Source organism: Bison bison, unplaced genomic scaffold (genome assembly GCF_000754665.1).
Source record: "Bison bison bison isolate TAMUID 2011002044 unplaced genomic scaffold, Bison_UMD1.0 scf7180017864369, whole genome shotgun sequence".
In the NCBI taxonomy this organism is placed as follows: Eukaryota; Metazoa; Chordata; class Mammalia; order Artiodactyla; family Bovidae; genus Bison; species Bison bison.
This window is the reverse complement of record NW_011494941.1, coordinates 1386602-1404789: the sequence shown is the minus strand read 5'-3', so window position 1 is coordinate 1404789 and position 18188 is coordinate 1386602. Positions and strand designations below refer to the sequence as shown.

Sequence of the window (18188 nt, the reverse complement as noted above, 5' to 3'; positions counted from 1 at the left end):
CACCACGAACAAAGCTAGTGGAGGTGATGGAATTCCAATTGAGCTATTTCAAATCCTAAAAGATGATGCTGTGAAAGTGCTGCACTCAATATGCCAGCACATTTGGAAAACTCAGCAGTGGCCACAGGACTGGAAAAGGTCAGTTTTCATTCTAATCCCAAAGAAAGGCAATGCCAAAGAATGCTCAAACTACCACACAATTGCACTCATCTCACACGCTAGTAAAGTAATGCTCACAATTCTCCAAGCCAGGCTTCAGGAGTACATGAACCGTGAACTTCCAGATGTTCAAGCTGGTTTTAGAAAAGGCAGAGGTACCAGAGATCAAATTGCCAACATCCACTGGATCATCAAAAAGGCAAGAGAGTTTCAAAAAAACATCATTTCTGCTTTATTGACTATGTCAAAGCCTTTGACTATGTGGATTACTGCAAACTGTGGGAAATTCTTCAATAGATGGGAATACCAGACCATCTGACCTGCCTCTTGAGAAATCTGTATGCAGGTCAGGAAGCAACAGTTAGAACTGGACATGGAACAACAGACTGGTTCCAAATAGGAAAAGGAGTATGTCAAGGCTGTATATTGTCACCCTGCTTATTTAACTTACATGCAGAGAAATGCTAGGCTGGATGAAGCACAAGCTGAAATCAAGATTGCTGGGAGAAATATCAATAACCTCAGATATGCAGATGACACCACCCTTATGGCAGAGAGTGAAGAAGGACTAAAGAGCCTCTTGATGAAAGTGAAAGAGGAGAGTGAAAAAGTTGGCTTAAAGCTCAACATTCAGAAAACTAAGATCATGGCATCCAGGCCCATCACTTCATGGCAAATAGATGGGGAAACAATGGAAACAGTGACAGATTTTATTATTTCGGGGCTCCCAAATCACTGAAGATGGTTGACTGCAGCCATGAAATTAAAAGGCTTTTACTCCTTGGCAGGAAAGTTATGACGAACCTAGACAACATATTAAAAAGCAGAGATAGTACTTTGCCAACAAAGGTCTGTCTAGTCAAGGCTATGGTTTTTCCAGAAGTCATGTATGGATGTGAGAGTTGGACTATAAAGAAAGCTGAGCACTGAAAAATTGATGCTTCTGAACTGTGATGTTGGAGAAGACTCTTGAGGGTCCTCTAGACTGCAAGGGTATCCAACCAGTCCATCCTAAAGGAAATCAGTCCTGAATATTTATTGGAAGGACTGATGTTGAAGCTGAAACTCCAGTACTTTGGCCACCTGATGCGAAGAGCTGACTCATTTGAAAAGACCCTGATGCTGGGAAAGATCAAAGGCAGAAGAAAAAGGGGACAACAGAAGATGAGATGGTTGGATGGCATCACCGACTCAATGGATATGAATTTGAGTAAACTCCGGGAGTTGGTGATGGAAAGGGAGGCCTGGCATGCTGCATTCCATGAGGTTGCAAAGAGTCGGACATGACTGAGCGACTGAACTGAACTTGTACCACTTAAGAAGTTAAATATTCTATTTCTATTATTTTTGTGGTGACAAAGTTTGACATCCTCAGTTAACTAAGTCTAATGATAATCAAAATATCTATCCTGCTCCTGAATGGTACCTGAGAATAATTCCCATAGCCCTGTTTCACAATCTTCAATAATTATTATTTAGTATTTTAATTCTACTTTATTCTTCTTTTAATTTATTTTTTAATTGGAAGGTAATTACTTTACAGTGTTGTGTTGGTTCTTGCTGTAAAACAGTGTGAATCAGCCATAACTATTTATATATATATATCCCCTCCCTTGTGAACTTTCCTCCCTTCTCCCTTTCCACCCCTCTTCATCACCACAGAGTGCCTGGCTGGGCTCCCTGTATCATATAGCAGCTTTCCACTAGCTATTGCCTCTGATAGCCCAGTTGGTAAAGAATCCACCTGCAATGCAGGAGACCCTGGTTTGATTCCTGGGTCGGAATTTGCCAAATTTTAGGGAAATTTGGCCAATTAATCGGAAAAGATCTGCTGGAGAAGGGATAGGCTACCCACTCCAGTATACTTGGGCTTCTCTTTTGGTTCAGCTGGTAAAGAATCTGCCTGCAATGTGGGGGACCTGGGTTTGGTCCCTGGGTTGGGAAGACCCCCTGGAGAAGGGAAAAGCCACCCACTCTGGTCTTCTGGCCTGGAGAATTCCATGGACTGTATAGTTTGTGGAGTTGCAAAGAGTCGGGCATGAGTGAGTGACTTTCACTTTCACTTTCTCACTAGCTTCCTGTTTTACACGTGGTAGTGTATATATGTCAGTGCTACTTTCTCAGTCCGTTCTACTGTATCCTTCTGCTGCTGTGTCCACAAATCTGATCTTTATGTCTGCATCTCCATTCCTTCCTTGCAAATATTTTCATCAATACTATTTTTCTGGTTTCCATATATATGTGTCAATATATGATATTTGTTTTTCTCTTTCTGTCTTACTTCACTCTGAACAACAGGCTCTTTATTCGATCTTTTGACTACCTATAGTGGCTCATCTTCTTGTGTGATTAGCAGTTTTCCATTATAAGCCTGTTTTGAGTGGGAATTCTTCCCTTGGGAAACCATGACTTCAGGTTTCCTTTACAGGGGAGCCAGTGGTGGTGGGGATTTTGCTTCTAACAGCAGGTTGGCTTCGTGTCTCAGGAACACACAGGTAGTATGCATTTAGAACCCCGTCCCCTTGGTGCTGGGCTGTAGAGTTTCTTCCTTCTCCTGGGTGACTCTTGGAGCTACAACTGCCCTCCTCAGATAGGAGGCTTTCCTGTTTGCTCCTTGGGAGAGTGCATGGTTATTACAATTAGTTTTACAGATGGGATGGCGTTTTGTGACCCTGGACCTTATTCCAGCTTCCCATTCAGTTGAGGCCTGCGGCTTAGAACTGAATATAATCCCCAGCCACCAGTCACTGGGATCTTTTTTTTATTTGATCCCAATTTCCCATGGAGTCCCTTGGCTGAATTCTCACTGACACTTTAATTGCGAATTTCCTCTCTGTCTGGCACCTGGGGATTTTTACCTTACTGATTTCTAGGTAAATGATGGGTTCTTGATATAATTTTTTACATTGTTATATTTCATCCAGAAATCTTCTGTATTTAAAGTGGGGGTGGTGTGCCGTCCATATTGGCCATAGGTCACCACGTTGGCCAGACTTACTTGTGTTACTTTTCTAATGAGGAAAAAAATACCCAGAGTTTGAAAATGTGTTTTAAAAATATTTTGCTTTAAGTAACCTTTTTTTTCTCCACACTTCTCAGTGCTGAATTTGAAGAACCACATAATTATGAGGCAACAATTTCCTATCTGAGACACTCCAGCAACTCCATTAACCTGTGCACGGCAAAAAAATCTGCTGATTGTAAGTGTGCTAAGCCAATTAATATTGTAATCCTGTATGGAATGAAAATATGTCCAAAATGGTATTTCCCCCAGCTAACTCTAAGTTTAAAAGTCAACAGCCATGCTGCTTTACTGTCACATTTCTCTCTTTTCCCCTCTTCTAGCCTCTTAAATATATAAATAAAGCCAGCTCTGCACCAGTGCTGTCTCCCAGCGCCTAGTGCTGCCTTCTCATTACTTTCTTCTTTCCTTCACCAGTCTGCTTAGACACTTTGCCTTTTGTAGATATATGGGGGAGAAAATCAAGTTATGGTGATTCATTTTTCTTCCTTCTCCTCCAATGGAAACTTCATCTCTCTTCTCTTGATGTCTGTCTTGAAGTCCCCTGGTAACTCCCTGTGGAAAAGGGAGATAACAGACTAGGGGAATGAGGTCCCTGTGTTTAGCCTGAATAGGAGCAGAGGATTCATTAAATGGATCTGACAACTGGTTCGGAGCTGGGTCTTCCTGCCTCTGGTATTACTGACAAAGTTCAGACCTTTCCATGAAAAAAGAGACTGTCTCAGGCAAGATGGTGAAGAATCAGAAACTCATAGCATTTCCTCAGGTTTCTGTGTCTTTGTTCTGCTTGTATCAATAGAATCAACCAGTTCTCTACAAAAGGCATAAATATTAGTGCCAGAATAAACACTAGTATTTACTGAGCTGTGCTGTGGGCCACAGTCCTGTTAAAGGTCCTCTGTGCACATGCCTGTTGATATAGCCATTGTATTCACCCACTTGTAGAGACAGAAAACTGAAAATTAGAGAGACTGAGTTGCATAAGGTCACACAAGTAATATGTGGAAGGGCTATACTGTGCAACAGCCCAGACTGCCTCTAAGATCCATGCTTTCCCCACAGTTTTACGCTGCTTCTCATTCAAGAGTGTTTGACTTCCCTGAAAGGAGAGTTAGAGATCCCCTGGTTCAACCTCTTTATTGTACAGACAGGAAGCCCAGGGCTCTGGGAGAGGAAGTCATTTGCCTGGGAACACGTGCTTAGGAAGTTCATGGGTAAGAGTTAGAACCCATTGAAATTTCCATTCTTCCCCCAGAAAATAAGGGGCCAAAGAACTACTGGAAAAACTTTCTCCTAGACTGGGTAAGCTCTAGATTCTCCAAACTGGCTGGTAAAATACTAGCTTAAGAAGTGGAACTACTGTCTGCATCAATCCAGAAGGCAGGACTGCCTTGTAGTTGGGGTGCCTGGGCCCCTGCCTTAAAAGCAAGGCTTCTTAAACTCTAATGCTCACATGAATTTTCTGGGCATCTTGTTGTAACATATATTCTGGGCCAGTTGCTCTGGGTTGGGCCAGAGATTCTGCATTTCTAAAGGTGCCCTAATGCCAGTGGTCCGCAGACTGTACTTTGAATAGAAAGGTTGTGAGCCCCATTTGGACTGCAGCCCAGCTGCATGTTTTCCTACAAAGCTAAGTGCTCACAGGGCCAAGGGGATGCTCCCCTGCAGCTTCCCTCTGGACTTCAGGAGACCCCCAGAATGCCCTCCTGCAGGTGGGTCTCTAAGATGCTGCTTGGGTCTCTTCCCTGGGTCCTTCCATCTCAGAACAGATGGAGCTGCAGAGAGATCTGTTTGTGGTGGGGCAGGAGAAGATAACGGTGACATAGGCAAGGTCCTTCGTGTGTAGGGTGAAGCTGAGGATTGGAAGGAAGGAAGCTGGACCAGAGGCCTGCATGTGTTCTCTCCAGGCCACAGATGTTCAAGGTGGGTCTGTTGGGGATATCATTTGGGGTACCCAACGAAGGAACCGCTAACCCAGGCCTCTCCTTAGTCTTTCACTGAGGAATCCTTTGTGTCCCTCAGTGCTGCTGAGGAGGTAAGTGTTCATGACTGAAAAGAGAAAGGGCTCAGAAAATAAGCCACTGATGCAGCTGGGAGGTCACAGTGCAAAGGACAATTGGAAGTGGGGAGAGAGGGAGAAGGGCATGGATGGCAAGGGTTTCCCCAGCCAGGATGGCGTCCTGTGGGGGATAGGAGAGAAGCCTGCCAGGAGATTCTCTGTGGGAGCCAGAGAACCCTAGTCTGGGATGGAAAGGATGCTGTTTTAGCCCACACTCCTTTCCCTGCTCCTGTCTAAAGAGGCATGGGATAGTTACCCTACAGGCAAGAAAAGGGAAGGAAATAGGCTATTTTGCCCCCACTTGTCCACGTTCATTTGACTTTTCCCCATGTGCTTCATCCTCTTTACACTTACCGTTTGAAAGATGTACAAATCTCAGTTTCTTTATCTACTAAATGGATATAATATCTTCTTTGTGTAACTGTTCTGTGTGTTTGAGAAGGTAATGTGTGTAAAGTCAAGTGACTCTTCTCTGAGAGGATGGAGCACATATATTTTTCCCTAGTGCTCCTGCTAGGTACAACTAAAACCCCTGGACATTATATATTTAAAACAAATATATACATATATTTATATTGTATATTTTTATATACAAACATAAGAAAACTAGAGCACTGTGAAAAGGTAGAAAGAAGGTAGACCAGCTAGGCATCTCTAGACCCAAGGAAGGATAAGTGGTGAGTTCCCTGGGTTTTCTTCTTGCTTCATATATCCCAGCCTTGGAGCTGAAGAAGCTGGCAACCCAGAAACACCACAGGGTACAGACAAAGCAGCTCCAACAGAAGCCTGCTCTTTGTAGCCAAAGGACCAGTAAAAGGGAAGCCTAGAAAAACAGAAAGCATCTAGACAACAACTACTTTATCCCAGCTAAATGTCATAGAAAATAACAAATTGGCCCCACCGCCACCAGCCAAGGCTGAGTGGGGAGACTGGACATCCACCCTTATCAGGCTGTGATGATGCACCCCAACCCTTCTGCTGGTCAAGAAGGTGAAGTAGGGAGCTGGGACTTTCGTCCCTGCCAGGGTAACAAACTCCACCTACAGTGAAGGTCAGTGAAGACCATGTGGGGATGCGGACTCCAGCCCTCCACCCAGCAATAACAAGGTGTCTCTTCCCCTCCCTGTTGGGACAGCACCAGAGCAGACCTTGTGGAGAGTCAAGACTTTCACACACTCTCAGCAAGAAGGCACCCTCTCCCTGTGGTATCAGTAGAGGCTATGGGAGTGATAACAAGCACTCCCACCCCTCCCAGCCAGAGTGTTACCAGCAGAAGCTTAACAGGGGGCCAGAGCACCCACTCCTGCTCAGAAGTGATGAGGAGCCCTTGCCTTACTTGGATATCAACAAGACCAAGAAATGGGGAACCTACACTTCCACCCTGGCCTGGCAGGAAAGAGGCAGTCCTCTGCACTTCTGCTGCCATGCTAGCTGAAACAGAAGGCTTAAATAGTATCCAGGGTCTCACAACATAATACTCTAAAAGGTCACAGTTCAATCGAAAATCACTCATACCAGCAGCCAGCAAAGTCTCAACTTAAAGAAAAAGACACTGAGGAAACCAGAAGGGAAAGAGACACGTGTACCCCAATGTTCATCGCAGCACTGTTTATAATAGCCAGGACATGGAAGCAACCTAGATGTCCATCAGCAGATGAATGGATAAGAAAGCTATGGTACATATACACAATGGAGTATTACTCAGCCATTAAAAAGAATACATTTGAATCAGTTCTAATGAGGTGGATGAAACTGGAGCCTATTATACAGAGTGAAGTAAGCCAGAAGGAAAAACACCAATACAGTATACTAACACATATATATGGAATTTAGAAAGATGGTAACAATAACCCAGTGTACGAGACAGCAAAAGAGACACTGATGTATACAGCAGTCTTATAGACTCTGTGGGAGAGGGAGAGGGTGGGAAGATTTGGGAGAATGACATTGAAACATGTAAAATATCATGTAAGAAATGAGTTGCCAGTCCAGGTTCAATGCACGATACTGGATGCTTGGGGCTAGTGCACTGGGACGACCCAGAGGGATGGTATGGGGAGGGAGGAGGGAGGAGGGTTCAGGATGGGGAACACATGTATACCTGTGGCGGATTCATTTTGATATGTGGCAAAACTAATACAATTATGTAAAGTTTAAAAAAAAAAAAGACATGATTGACAGATGCCAACATTGGGATGACTGAAGTGTTAGAAGTGTCTGACAAAGACTTTAAAGCAGCTATTATAAACATGCTTCAGTGAGAATTATAAATATGATTGAAGCAAATTGGGAAAAAAGTCTTATCCAAAAATAGGGGATATCTCTGTAGAGAAATGGGAGATGTAAAGAAAACACAAATGGAAATTTTAGAACTAAAAAATACAGTAAAGAAAAAAAAAGCTCAATAGCAGAATGGAGGGAACAGAAGAATCGGTAAACCTGGAGAAAAAATTAGCTCGGAATGGATTTCTTCCTTCCTCTGCTCACCAAGGGTGAGGAATCTTTAAATATTGCCCTTCTAGGAAGAAGAGAGGGAGAAGGAAAGAAAGGAAAGGAGGGGAAGGCTTTTGCCATCACCTTTGGGTGAGTCTGTCTCTTTAACAATGCCAAGAAAAACAGAAGGTCACCCCTCAGGGTGCCTAGCTCAGCACAGGTGACTTTCTGAAACTTCACCCTTTCATATCAACTGGGTGATGGGGAAGCAGGATTTAGGCTCTTCTGAAAGCTCTGTGGAATTGTCCTCATAGCTCATCTAGACAGTGGCTTTCAGACTGTGCTGTCCTCAGGGGGGGGTCCTAGAAACCCCTGGGGATAACTTCAACCAGAGAAGTTTCATTTATGCTCCTGTAATATTGTGTTTAAATGAGTGAATGATTCCATGGCTAGGAGACAGGTTGAAAGCCATTTCCTAACTGAGCAACCCTGGGAAAGTTACTTTACTTTTCTGAGTGTCTGTTCCTCATCAGTATATCAGATATAGTAGTGATTATCATGAAGGAAAAAAAAAACTGTCAGCTATTTTTTTATTATTTTGTTCTAATATTAGTAATAATTGTCTCACCTCCTGGTGTAAAACATGGGAAAGGGACTTTTCCAGAGTGACACAGGGAGTTAGAAACTCACACGGGGAGTTTCCCAGTTAGTTACTCTGGACAAAGAGCTGAGGGTCTGGAAGACATGACCATGATGTGGTACTAGTGTCCCATACTGGGAAGTACAAGTGAAGGGTTGCTGAAGACCATCTTCTGACATTTGTCATTTTCCTCCCAGCTGGGACAGAGCTATTCAGTGGAAAGAGTTAGACAATTCCCCGTGGAAGCTAAGTGAGGGCTCTGATGCTTTGGGGTATATCCTCCTATTATAATTCCTAGTCCTTTCCTGACCCCCTGAGGTTTGATCATTTGTACTTTATATTCCTACCTTGGGAGCAAGTTTTGATGGCAACACTTACTGTTGAGAACACCCACTTTGTTTAAATTAAAAAAAAAAAAAACAGTATCAAGTTAATGAATGCATTATTAATTGTTTATGTATTTTCTTTGGTTATTAGCCTTAGCAAGTAAGTTCTCTCTGGGCCTTGGTTTTCTCATTTCTAAGAATAATAATATCTCCCTCCTCATCAGGTGACAGGTAGAAGCAAAAATATCATGATTTGTTAATCCTTTCAAAAACACATAAGGGTGAATAAATTGAAGGAGGGAGAGAAAAGGAGATTATCATTTTTTAAAGGTGGAAATAAATCCATACTTGAAAAGGATGAGGCCACCTGCATCATAAGCAGATATTTGTAAATGTTCTTAAAGCAAGTAATAGAATAAAATGTGTTGATTCAAAAATTGGTGAAAACAAGTGTATAATTACCAAAATACTCTTGCCTGGAGAATCCCATGGAGGGAGGAGCCTGGTAGGCTACTGTCCATGGGGTTGCACAGAGTTGGACACGAGTGAGTGACTTCACTTCACTTCAAGTACAGGTTATTAATCTGCCACACAGAATTTTAGGTCCTTGTGTCAACAATTGCATGCAGATAGTCCCTAAAAAGAAACTGATTTCATTTAAATAATTTATGAGTGAATTGTATATGTAGAGTAAAAGTGGCTGAAATGTGTGTTGTTTGGTCAGTTCTGTAAACTAAACCTTTAGGACTCCAGCAGCAAGAAAGAGAAAAAGAACAGGGAAAGTCTTACTTATTATGTACGTGTATTCACTATCAGTAGGTGAAATGTTTATAGAAAACTTTTAAGCAAAGAAAAATTAAATTAGCAATTTTATTTTTAAAATATCATTTTCTATACAATGTCTCGGAGAAGGCGATGGCACCCCACTCCAGTACTCTTGCCTGGAAAATCCCATGGACAGAGGAGCCTGGTGGGCTGCAGTCCATGGGGTCGCTAGGAGACGGACATGACTGAGCAACTTCACTTTCACTTTTCACTTTCATGCATTGGAGAAGGAATGAAACCCACTCCAGTGTTCTTGCCTGCAGGATCCCAGAGATGGCGGAGCCTGGTGCGCTGCCGTCCGTGGGGTCGCACAGAGTCAGACACGACTGAGCGACTTAGCAGCAGTGTCTGGTGCTCTGCTAGGTTTACATTTCTTGCATCGTCTGCTTTAACCTTCCCATGAGCTCTGGAAGGCAGATACCAGTTGGCCCCATTTCACCGATAAGCAATCTGAGGTTCAAAAAAAGGAAGTGATTTGTTTGTAATTCCACAGGTAGGAAGGGGCAGGACTGAGCTCTGAACCCCAGTTCTTGCTACTACTGATATTAATTAATGATTAAGTTTGGCATCATGTCATTAAATAAAATCCACAAAACTTTTGGAAAAATTGAAAGGTATTTGAGCCTTAGTTGACAGCCAGCTGTTCCATGGAAACAAAATGCTTATGGAGCCACTTTCAGGCACACTGTGGAGTTGGATTCGATGAAGTGGGCCTGGGCTTTTGTGGCCTTATTTCCTTTCCCTTTCCTTTCAAGTCTGCCTTCTGATTGCTACCACTCAATTGCAGTACTTTCTCTTCATAATGAAGTATGAATCTGCTTAACAAAAAGGAAACTGACAACTGTTTCAAATGTTTTCATTGACTGTACTTTCCATCCTAGAAATCCCCAAAGGAAAGATACCAGGATCAATGACCTGAGAATTTCCTAAACCTTGTGGACAAGTTTCCCATACATTGATTGTTCTGAGGGTTGAGAAAACTGAACTCTGCCACTGTCCATAATTGCTTTAATCTGGGGTACTGTATAAGAAATGGATGCTATGAGAAATTGCCTTGAAATAATTGTCTCATGTTAATTTTAGCAACTTACGAAGTCAGAATTGAAGAACTCCGAAAGGTACAGTATCTTCTTCTTATCAGCTTCATCGCTAAAGCAAGTGTGCAGAGCTGATTCTGAAGTAGTTTCTTTCATGAGGGAGGAAAGCTCTTTGTTTTGTGTTTCCCTGCAATTTCAGAGGCATTTTTTAGACTTCACCTGCTAAGATTCTGAAGTCTGAGCCCAGTATGATCAGAGACAGAAACCGTGTTAGGATATGAGAAGGTGGTGGTAACGTATTCCTGGCACCCGATGTAAGGTGGTCAGTACCAACTGGCCTCTAACAACTGTCCCTTCTGGAGAGAAGAGTTCCTCGTCACATGCCAAATTTGTATAGCATGTGCTTCCATGAGAATGACCAGACCCTTGAAGGCATATTTTTTGGACTTCTGGTGGGCATAGTGCTAGCAACTTGATTAGGGCCCAAGCAGAATCATGGGCATTGATTCTGGCTTCTGGGTATGTGACCTGGAACCTCCATTTCCTCACATGTGGCCATAGGAACACCCCCATCAGAAGTCACTGTGAGAATGAAAAGAGGTAAATTCAGGCAGTTTAATAGTAAGTGCTGGAATCTATCCAGGCACTTTACTCTCTGAGCTTCAGCTGTGTCTTCTGTAAAATGGTGTGTTCTCTGGAATGGCAGGAAGCATAAGCCTTGGGCAGTAGTAGATGCTCAATAAGTAATGAGACCAGCAGTTGTTCCACTGAATTGCTGAGTGAACTAAGCTGGATGAAGCAGGTGAGCACCTAGTCCAGCACTCAGCACACAGTAGGTACTTACTTACTGTTCTAACTGGGTCGGTTAAGGTACTACTCCTTCCTCACTGGGTGCCTTTACTCGAGGTCCTTCATCTTTCTGCTTTGTTTTTCTTATGATTACTGAAAAGGATTGTTTATTTTTGATACACTTTAGAGACAGAAAACTAGAAATAATTATTATTCGTATTAATGAAAGTAGAAAGATGCTTCACTTACCTGGCAGTATCAGCAAATGACAAACTTTTCTGCACAATGGAGCTTTCCAAATGACTATAGTTTTATCCCATTCAGAATTTTAAAAGCATGAAAGTATTTTTCTTTCAACCTTCAGACATGTATTATGTTCATCTCATGTTTTTGAGCTCGGTGGCTGGAATCTGATTTCTCCATTTCTTGATGACTTGGAGTTCTCTAAAACATAAGGGCTGAATGGGCACTGTTCATGTTTTTTTTGAGATGCTCTTAAGCCCTTGTAGGTGTTCAGAATGAGTTGCCTTCACGCCAAAATGCCATTGTCTATATGCTGTAGTTGTTTTATTATTTCTATTAATTGTTATTTCCTTCTCCGGTCAACCTCTTTGTGTCCAGCAGTGAGTTTCCATGTGGTCCAGTACACACCGGGTCCCTGTCTGAGGGCAGGTGCCTGTGTATGTGGTGGCTCAGATGCAAAGAATATGCCTGCAATGTGAGAGACCCGTGTTTGATCCCTGGGTGGGGAAGATCCCCTGGAGAAGGGAATGGCTACCCACTCCGGTATTCTTGTTTGGAGAATCCCATGGACAGAGGGGCCTGGCAAACTACAGTCCATGAGGTCACAAAGAAGTAGGACACGACTGAGTGACTAACACTTTCATTTTTTCACCTGTGTGTACATGGCATCATATAATCCTCACAGTCACCCTGTGAGCTGGTATCACTGCTTTTTACAGATGAGAACTCAAGGCTCAGAGAAGTTAAATAACTGTAAATAATGTAGCAGAGATATAAAGCAAGGTCAATCTAACTTGTTCCCATCCTAACAAGTTCCCATTCTAACGTGTTCCCATTCCTAACAAGTGTTCCCATCCAGTCTGTTAGAATTGTGTGGAAAATGAGAGCCAGTCGTCCCAGAATGCAAACGCGAGGCTCTCCTCAAAGGAAGGGATGTGAGCTCCTGGGCGTGGACTCTGCGGCAGCGTTCTGGATGCTTATTTTCTGTTCTCTTCAGGTGCTTGGCTAGATTCCAGATTGTGAGTGACATGTGACAAGTGACTAAATGAGGGACTAGGTTGTGGTCACTGGGGCCTAAGTTTAATGGTGCCAAGTCTAGATCATACAAGAGCTGGTTTTTGACCAGGTAGTGTGTGATCAGGAATGAAAGAATGCCCAACATGGCTTGCATACTTGCCTGTACCAATTTTGCTCACTGGAACATTGCTCAAATATCACATTCCTATTTGCTTATGGGGTTTAAAAGTTCTTTATTCAACAGAGGCATTCCTGGATGGGCATGCAGAGAACAACTTAATTTTCTAAGTCAAATTATACATTACCTCTGGTATGCACCATGACTTTAGAAATGCCTGTTTTTTGGGTTTTTTTTAAATTGATCTTCAGCTCCACTGGCAACAGTTCATGAAGCATTCTGTTGTCAGCATCTACTTTGCTCTGTACTGAGACCTCACTTGCCTCACCCTTTGGTCATGTCTCTAATGATCTGTAACCAAACAACAGAGGCCTGGTTGGGGTTTGACGTGGGTAGATTTATGAAAATGACCATTTTTCTCTTTACTTTCAGGCTTGGAAGAGTTTTTACCATCAAGAACTTACGTGAGTTTTATCTTCAAAAGGAAAAGCATTAATTAGCCACTGACCCTCTGATGACAGAACTGTTTTTCCTTAATGGGCCAGTTGTCTCTAGTGCCTGACCTGATTCGGCACCCCTAGTACCCTGCAAGGTGTCTGGTACAGAGAAGGTGCTCAAAGGTCCTGCCTGGCCTTTTGGGTTCACCTCATTCTAGCTCATTCTGTACTCACTCAGCAGAGGCTTGCTGGGTCCCCAACATGCTGGCCATTTGCTAACCACAAGGGCTGGGTGTTCCCTGGTAACTCAGCTGGTAAAGAATCCGCCTGCAATGCAGGAGATCCCAGTTCAATTCCTGGGTCAGGAAGATCCACTGGAGAAGAGATAGGCTACTCACTCCAGTATTCTTGGGCTTCCCTGGTGGCTCAGCTGGTAAAGAATTCACCTGCAATGTGGGAGACCTGGGTTCAATCCCTGGGTTGGGAAGACCCCCTGGAGAAGGGAACAGCTACCCACTCCAGTATTCTGGCCTGGAGAATTCCATGGACTGTATAGTCCATGGCATCACAATTGAGAAACTTTCACTTTCAGGGGCTGGGGCAGTGACAGAGAGCTAGCCACTACGCTTGGGGGTTCCCCAGTGAGAGAAATACAGTCAAACAGGCATATGACAATCACGTGGGTCCCAAAGAATTGACAGTTTCCAAAATGCACCGTGCTGTTTCAGGTCTCTTTGCCTTTGCTCATTTACTTCATTCAGCCCAACTTAATGATCTGGCAGACTTCTACTAACCATCAAATGACCCCTCCTGTAAGAAGCCTTCTTCATTCTCCTCCTCTAGTCCCTTCCCTGTGGTGCTGCTGTAAGACACGCACACTTTTGCACTCACATCATGTCCATCCTTTGTTTGCTAAGATGCGAGTTCATCCTCACTCTCCCCTTCTCTGAGGTCCTTGTGGGCAGGGCCCATTTTTCTCATTCTTGATCCAGACCTGGGCTTGGCCTATAGCAGTGCTTTTGCCTGATCCTTCAGAGTCTGCCTGTCTCTCTCACCACCTACCCATGGAAGTTATTTATAATGCGTTAAAATAAACATGGCCTGTGAGCTCTGGAGGAGCATGTTAGCCTCAGCATTTCCTGGCTGAGGCTAAAAACACACAAGCTGGATCATGGAGGAAAACCCTTCTTCATCTCTATCCTTGAGCTCCTGCCTGACCTTGAATTCATGAGTCCTGTGATTACCCTTTGGCACCTAACACAGTGCTGGGCACAGAGTAAGCACATGTCAGATGATTAGCTACTTAGTTCAACATTTATTGAGCTTTTTCTCTGTTCAGACACGGCTAGATTCTCAGGTACAGAAATGAATAGAATGTATTCCCTATACTTAATTCAGCTTAAGAATGAAGACCAGAGTGGTAGTGGTGAGGGGGTCACTTGGAGGGGAAAATGACCATGGAAGTAGGAATTTACAATATCAGATAATCACTGTTAAAAGTTATGAAAACACAGAAGTGAGGTGGTAGGCATGCTTTCTGCAAGAGTGACAGCTGAGCTGAATCATGAAAACATGTAGGAACTGGCCGGGTGAAAATGGCAGGATGCATGTTCCAGGCAGAGGATAAGGTGGGGGGCAAAGACGCAGTATTGCACAGTGAGGTCATTACAGGTGCCCACGAAGATCTGGATGATGCTTGCGCATAAAGTGTGGTGTGGAGCAGCAGGAATGAGGCCATATACAGAGCAAGATTCAGGAGGACCTGCATTCCCTAATTAATCATTCAGACCAATCCTGTCTGGTGGAAATATAGTGCAAATCACATATGTCACTTAAAATGCCTCTAGTAGCTATCTTCTAAAATGCAAAAAAAAGAAAAAAAAGAAATGATCCTAATATATCCCAAACATTATCATTTCAATTAGTATTAAAGTTTCTACTGAAATATTTTAGATCCTTTTCTTCACACCAAGTCTTAAAGATCCAGATGTGTTTTACACGAACAGCTTGAGTTTGGACCATACACATTTCAGATGTTCAAAAGTCACATGTGAACAGTGACCTCTTGGATGGCACAGTTTTAAACCTTATTCTATAAGTCAGCGGAAGCCACGAAAGAGTTTTAAAGCAGAAATAATATACCCCTAGCATTCCTAGGAGTCACAACATTAAATGTAATTTGACAGTTATTTATGGAGATCCAGCCATGTAGAAACTACTGGACGAAACCCGGGGGATAGAAAGATCGATTACAAAGGACATGTACATCAGCAAGGCAGGTAAATGCCTTAGGAAAAATTTCAGCAATGGGAAGAGAAGCCTTGGGTAATTCTAACTCAGCAGATGCTGTGATGAAGAAAAGGACACTGACAGTTATGAGAGCCAATTACATGCTGTAAGCAGTGCTAGGCTTTCAACATTTTTATCACATTTCACTTTCATGGCAACTGTGGAGACTAGCATTACGACTTTTCATTTACAGATGGAAACATTTGACTTTTAGAAAGGTTCATCTTAGGATCTTAGAGGCAGAATAGGGGCTCATCCCAGCCCTCCCTCCACAGCCCCTGTTCTAGACTTAGTGGCCTTAATGGTGGATAAGAGTCACCAGTCATTGGATGAATGAGACTCTTTAAAATTCTTCCCATTGTCACAGAATATTTCTCTCTCCTGGTGTTTCTCCTTCCTGCATGACCACTTCTGCTTTTCTTTGAGGGCTCTCTGTCTCTGCCTTCCATGTAAAAGTGGTTGCAGAACTCTCTACTTCACTATGTTGCCAGAAACAGATGTTCATATCTGGACGCTGATGCTCCTCAGTGTTCTGTCCCCGGGCCTCAGCTTGTTGACTATACTCTTCACCTTGACTCCCCCCCTCTACTCCTCCACTGCAGCTATTGTCAGTACACAGGTGTGTGGTAGTCATGCCTTTCATGAGGGAATACTAGCTGGAAGACTTTGCTACTGCGGGTTATAAAGCGTTAGTGCTGGAGGTACACACATGAATTAATAGAGCCCTGATTTTTAGTTAGTGTCAAGGAAAAATGGAAGAGCCAGAAGCAGATCTGTAGACTGTACATTTTAATATAAAATAGAGGGATAAAAGAGAGTCAGGCAACACTTCTCAGAGGGGAGCTGATTTAGACAGACTGGAAAGGGTGCTCTGTTTCTCTGCAGTGTAAGATGTGGAAGGCAGGACTGAAAAAGGAACTAGCAAATATGAAGGAAGAGTTGCTCAAGATAGGATGGAAAGTTTGGGGAAGTAGAGTGTAGATTAGCATAAACATGGAGACAAGAAGCAGAGAGGATGGAGTTGGAAAGAAGGGTGGGGGCCAAATCACAGTGGGGCTGATATTTTATCCATCAGCCAATAGGAAGTTAGATTTTAAGCAGGAATTCACTCTGGCATTGACTGGAACAGCCAGAAATGCAGGGAAATTTTCTATGGTTGACTTGATCCTGGTCCTCTCATCTTTAAAGAAGAAGAAAAGGAGGAGAAAGGGAAGGAGAAGGGGGAAGGGGAAGAGGAGGGTTCAGCTCTGTTTAAATTCATTTCCCTCATTCATTTCATTTAGGATTGAGGGGTACACTATCATCAAAACTCTCTCATCTTCACTTTTTCCCTGGTATCGCTTCACATTTCAGACCCCAAAACGAAGATGAAGATAAACAAATGAAGGAAAAAGAACCATACCAACTGAAACTTCAAAACACAGAAGATCTACACTTAGACCATCTTTTCAAGGTATCTAATTCTAGGGTTCCAGATCAAACAGTCCAGGCCATCCATATAATAGGTTCAGTTCATGAAGTGACTTTTTAGAGGCTGAACCATGCAACTCTCCAGAAAGACAGAAGATGGAATGGGTGTTGGGTGTTTTATAAAAGAAATTGATGGGACAAGAACACTGAACTCTAGCCTCTGATTTCTTATTAGCTGTGAAGTAGGTCTCATAAACTGGGCTGAGATTAGTGTGAGTTCAGCAAGACACCCGGAGGGCAAATTCAAAGAGACAACTCAGGTGCCCACCCTGCTTTTGTGGGACCTGATGGGAGGGCCTCCTGAAGTTCTGTGCTCTGAGGCTCTGCTTAAAAGGGACCTAATCTCTGAGCTTAGGCATCTCATGTGTAAAATGAGTATAAATAACCCCTATCTGATTACCATCCCCACTCCCATCCGAATTGTCTTATCTTTGATAATGAAATAATGTAGATGAAGGTGCTTTGTAAACTGTAAGCTACCATGAAAATGAAGTATATTGTTGTTAATTAACTAATCAGATAACACTGATTGTTGATAGGAAACATCGTATATGTGTATATCCACATCCAATGGACACTATCTCCTTCAAAACAGTCAGAGGCTTAAATAACAGATACCACCGGGGCTGTTACCAGGGTTCAAAACATCTGGGATGCCTGTTTGAGATGGGCCTGTCAGATCAGATCAGAACAGATCAGTCGCTCAGTCGTGTCCGACTCTTTGTGACCCCATGAATCGCAGCACTCCAGGCCTCCCTGTCCATCACCAACTCCTGGAGTTCACTCAGACTCATGTCCATCGAGTCAGTGATGCCATCCAGCCATCTCATCCTCTGTCGTCCCCTTCTCCTCTTACCCCCAATCCCTCCCAGCATCAGAGTCTTTTCCAATGAGTCAGCTCTTCACATGAAGTGGCCAAAGTACTGGAGTTTCAGCTTTAGCATCATTCCCTCCAAAGAAATCCCAGGGCTGATCTCCCTCAGAATGGACTAGTTGGATCTCCTTGCAGTCCAAGCGACTCTCAAGAGTCTTCTCCAACACCACAGTTCAAAAGCATCAATTCTTCGGTGCTCAGCCTTCTTCACAGTCCAACTCTCACATCCATACATGACCACAGGAAAAACCATAGCCTTGAGTAGACGGACCTTTGTTGGCAAAGAAATGTCTCTGCTTTTGAATATGCTATCTAGGTTGGACATAACTTTCCTTCCAAGGAGTAAGCGTCTTTTAATTTCATGGCTGCAGTCACCATCTGCAGTGATTTTGGAGCCCAGAAAAATAAAGTCTGACACTGTTTCCACTGTTTCCCCATCTATTTCCCATG

The 18188-nt window shown here is 43.2% G+C and overlaps 1 protein-coding gene across 1 annotated transcript in view; it reads left to right on the top strand.

Annotated features, from left to right (window-relative positions):
• LOC105000168 (chromosome unknown open reading frame, human C1orf168) overlaps window positions 1-18188 on the top strand; it is a 125736-nt gene that overhangs the window by 72544 nt on the left and 35004 nt on the right. Inside the window, exons 5-8 of the mRNA XM_010855866.1 lie at window positions 3259-3359; window positions 10548-10582; window positions 13101-13132; window positions 16748-16847. Coding sequence (XP_010854168.1) covers window positions 3259-3359; window positions 10548-10582; window positions 13101-13132; window positions 16748-16847 — 268 coding nt within the window. The remainder of the gene's footprint in view (window positions 1-3258; window positions 3360-10547; window positions 10583-13100; window positions 13133-16747; window positions 16848-18188) is intronic.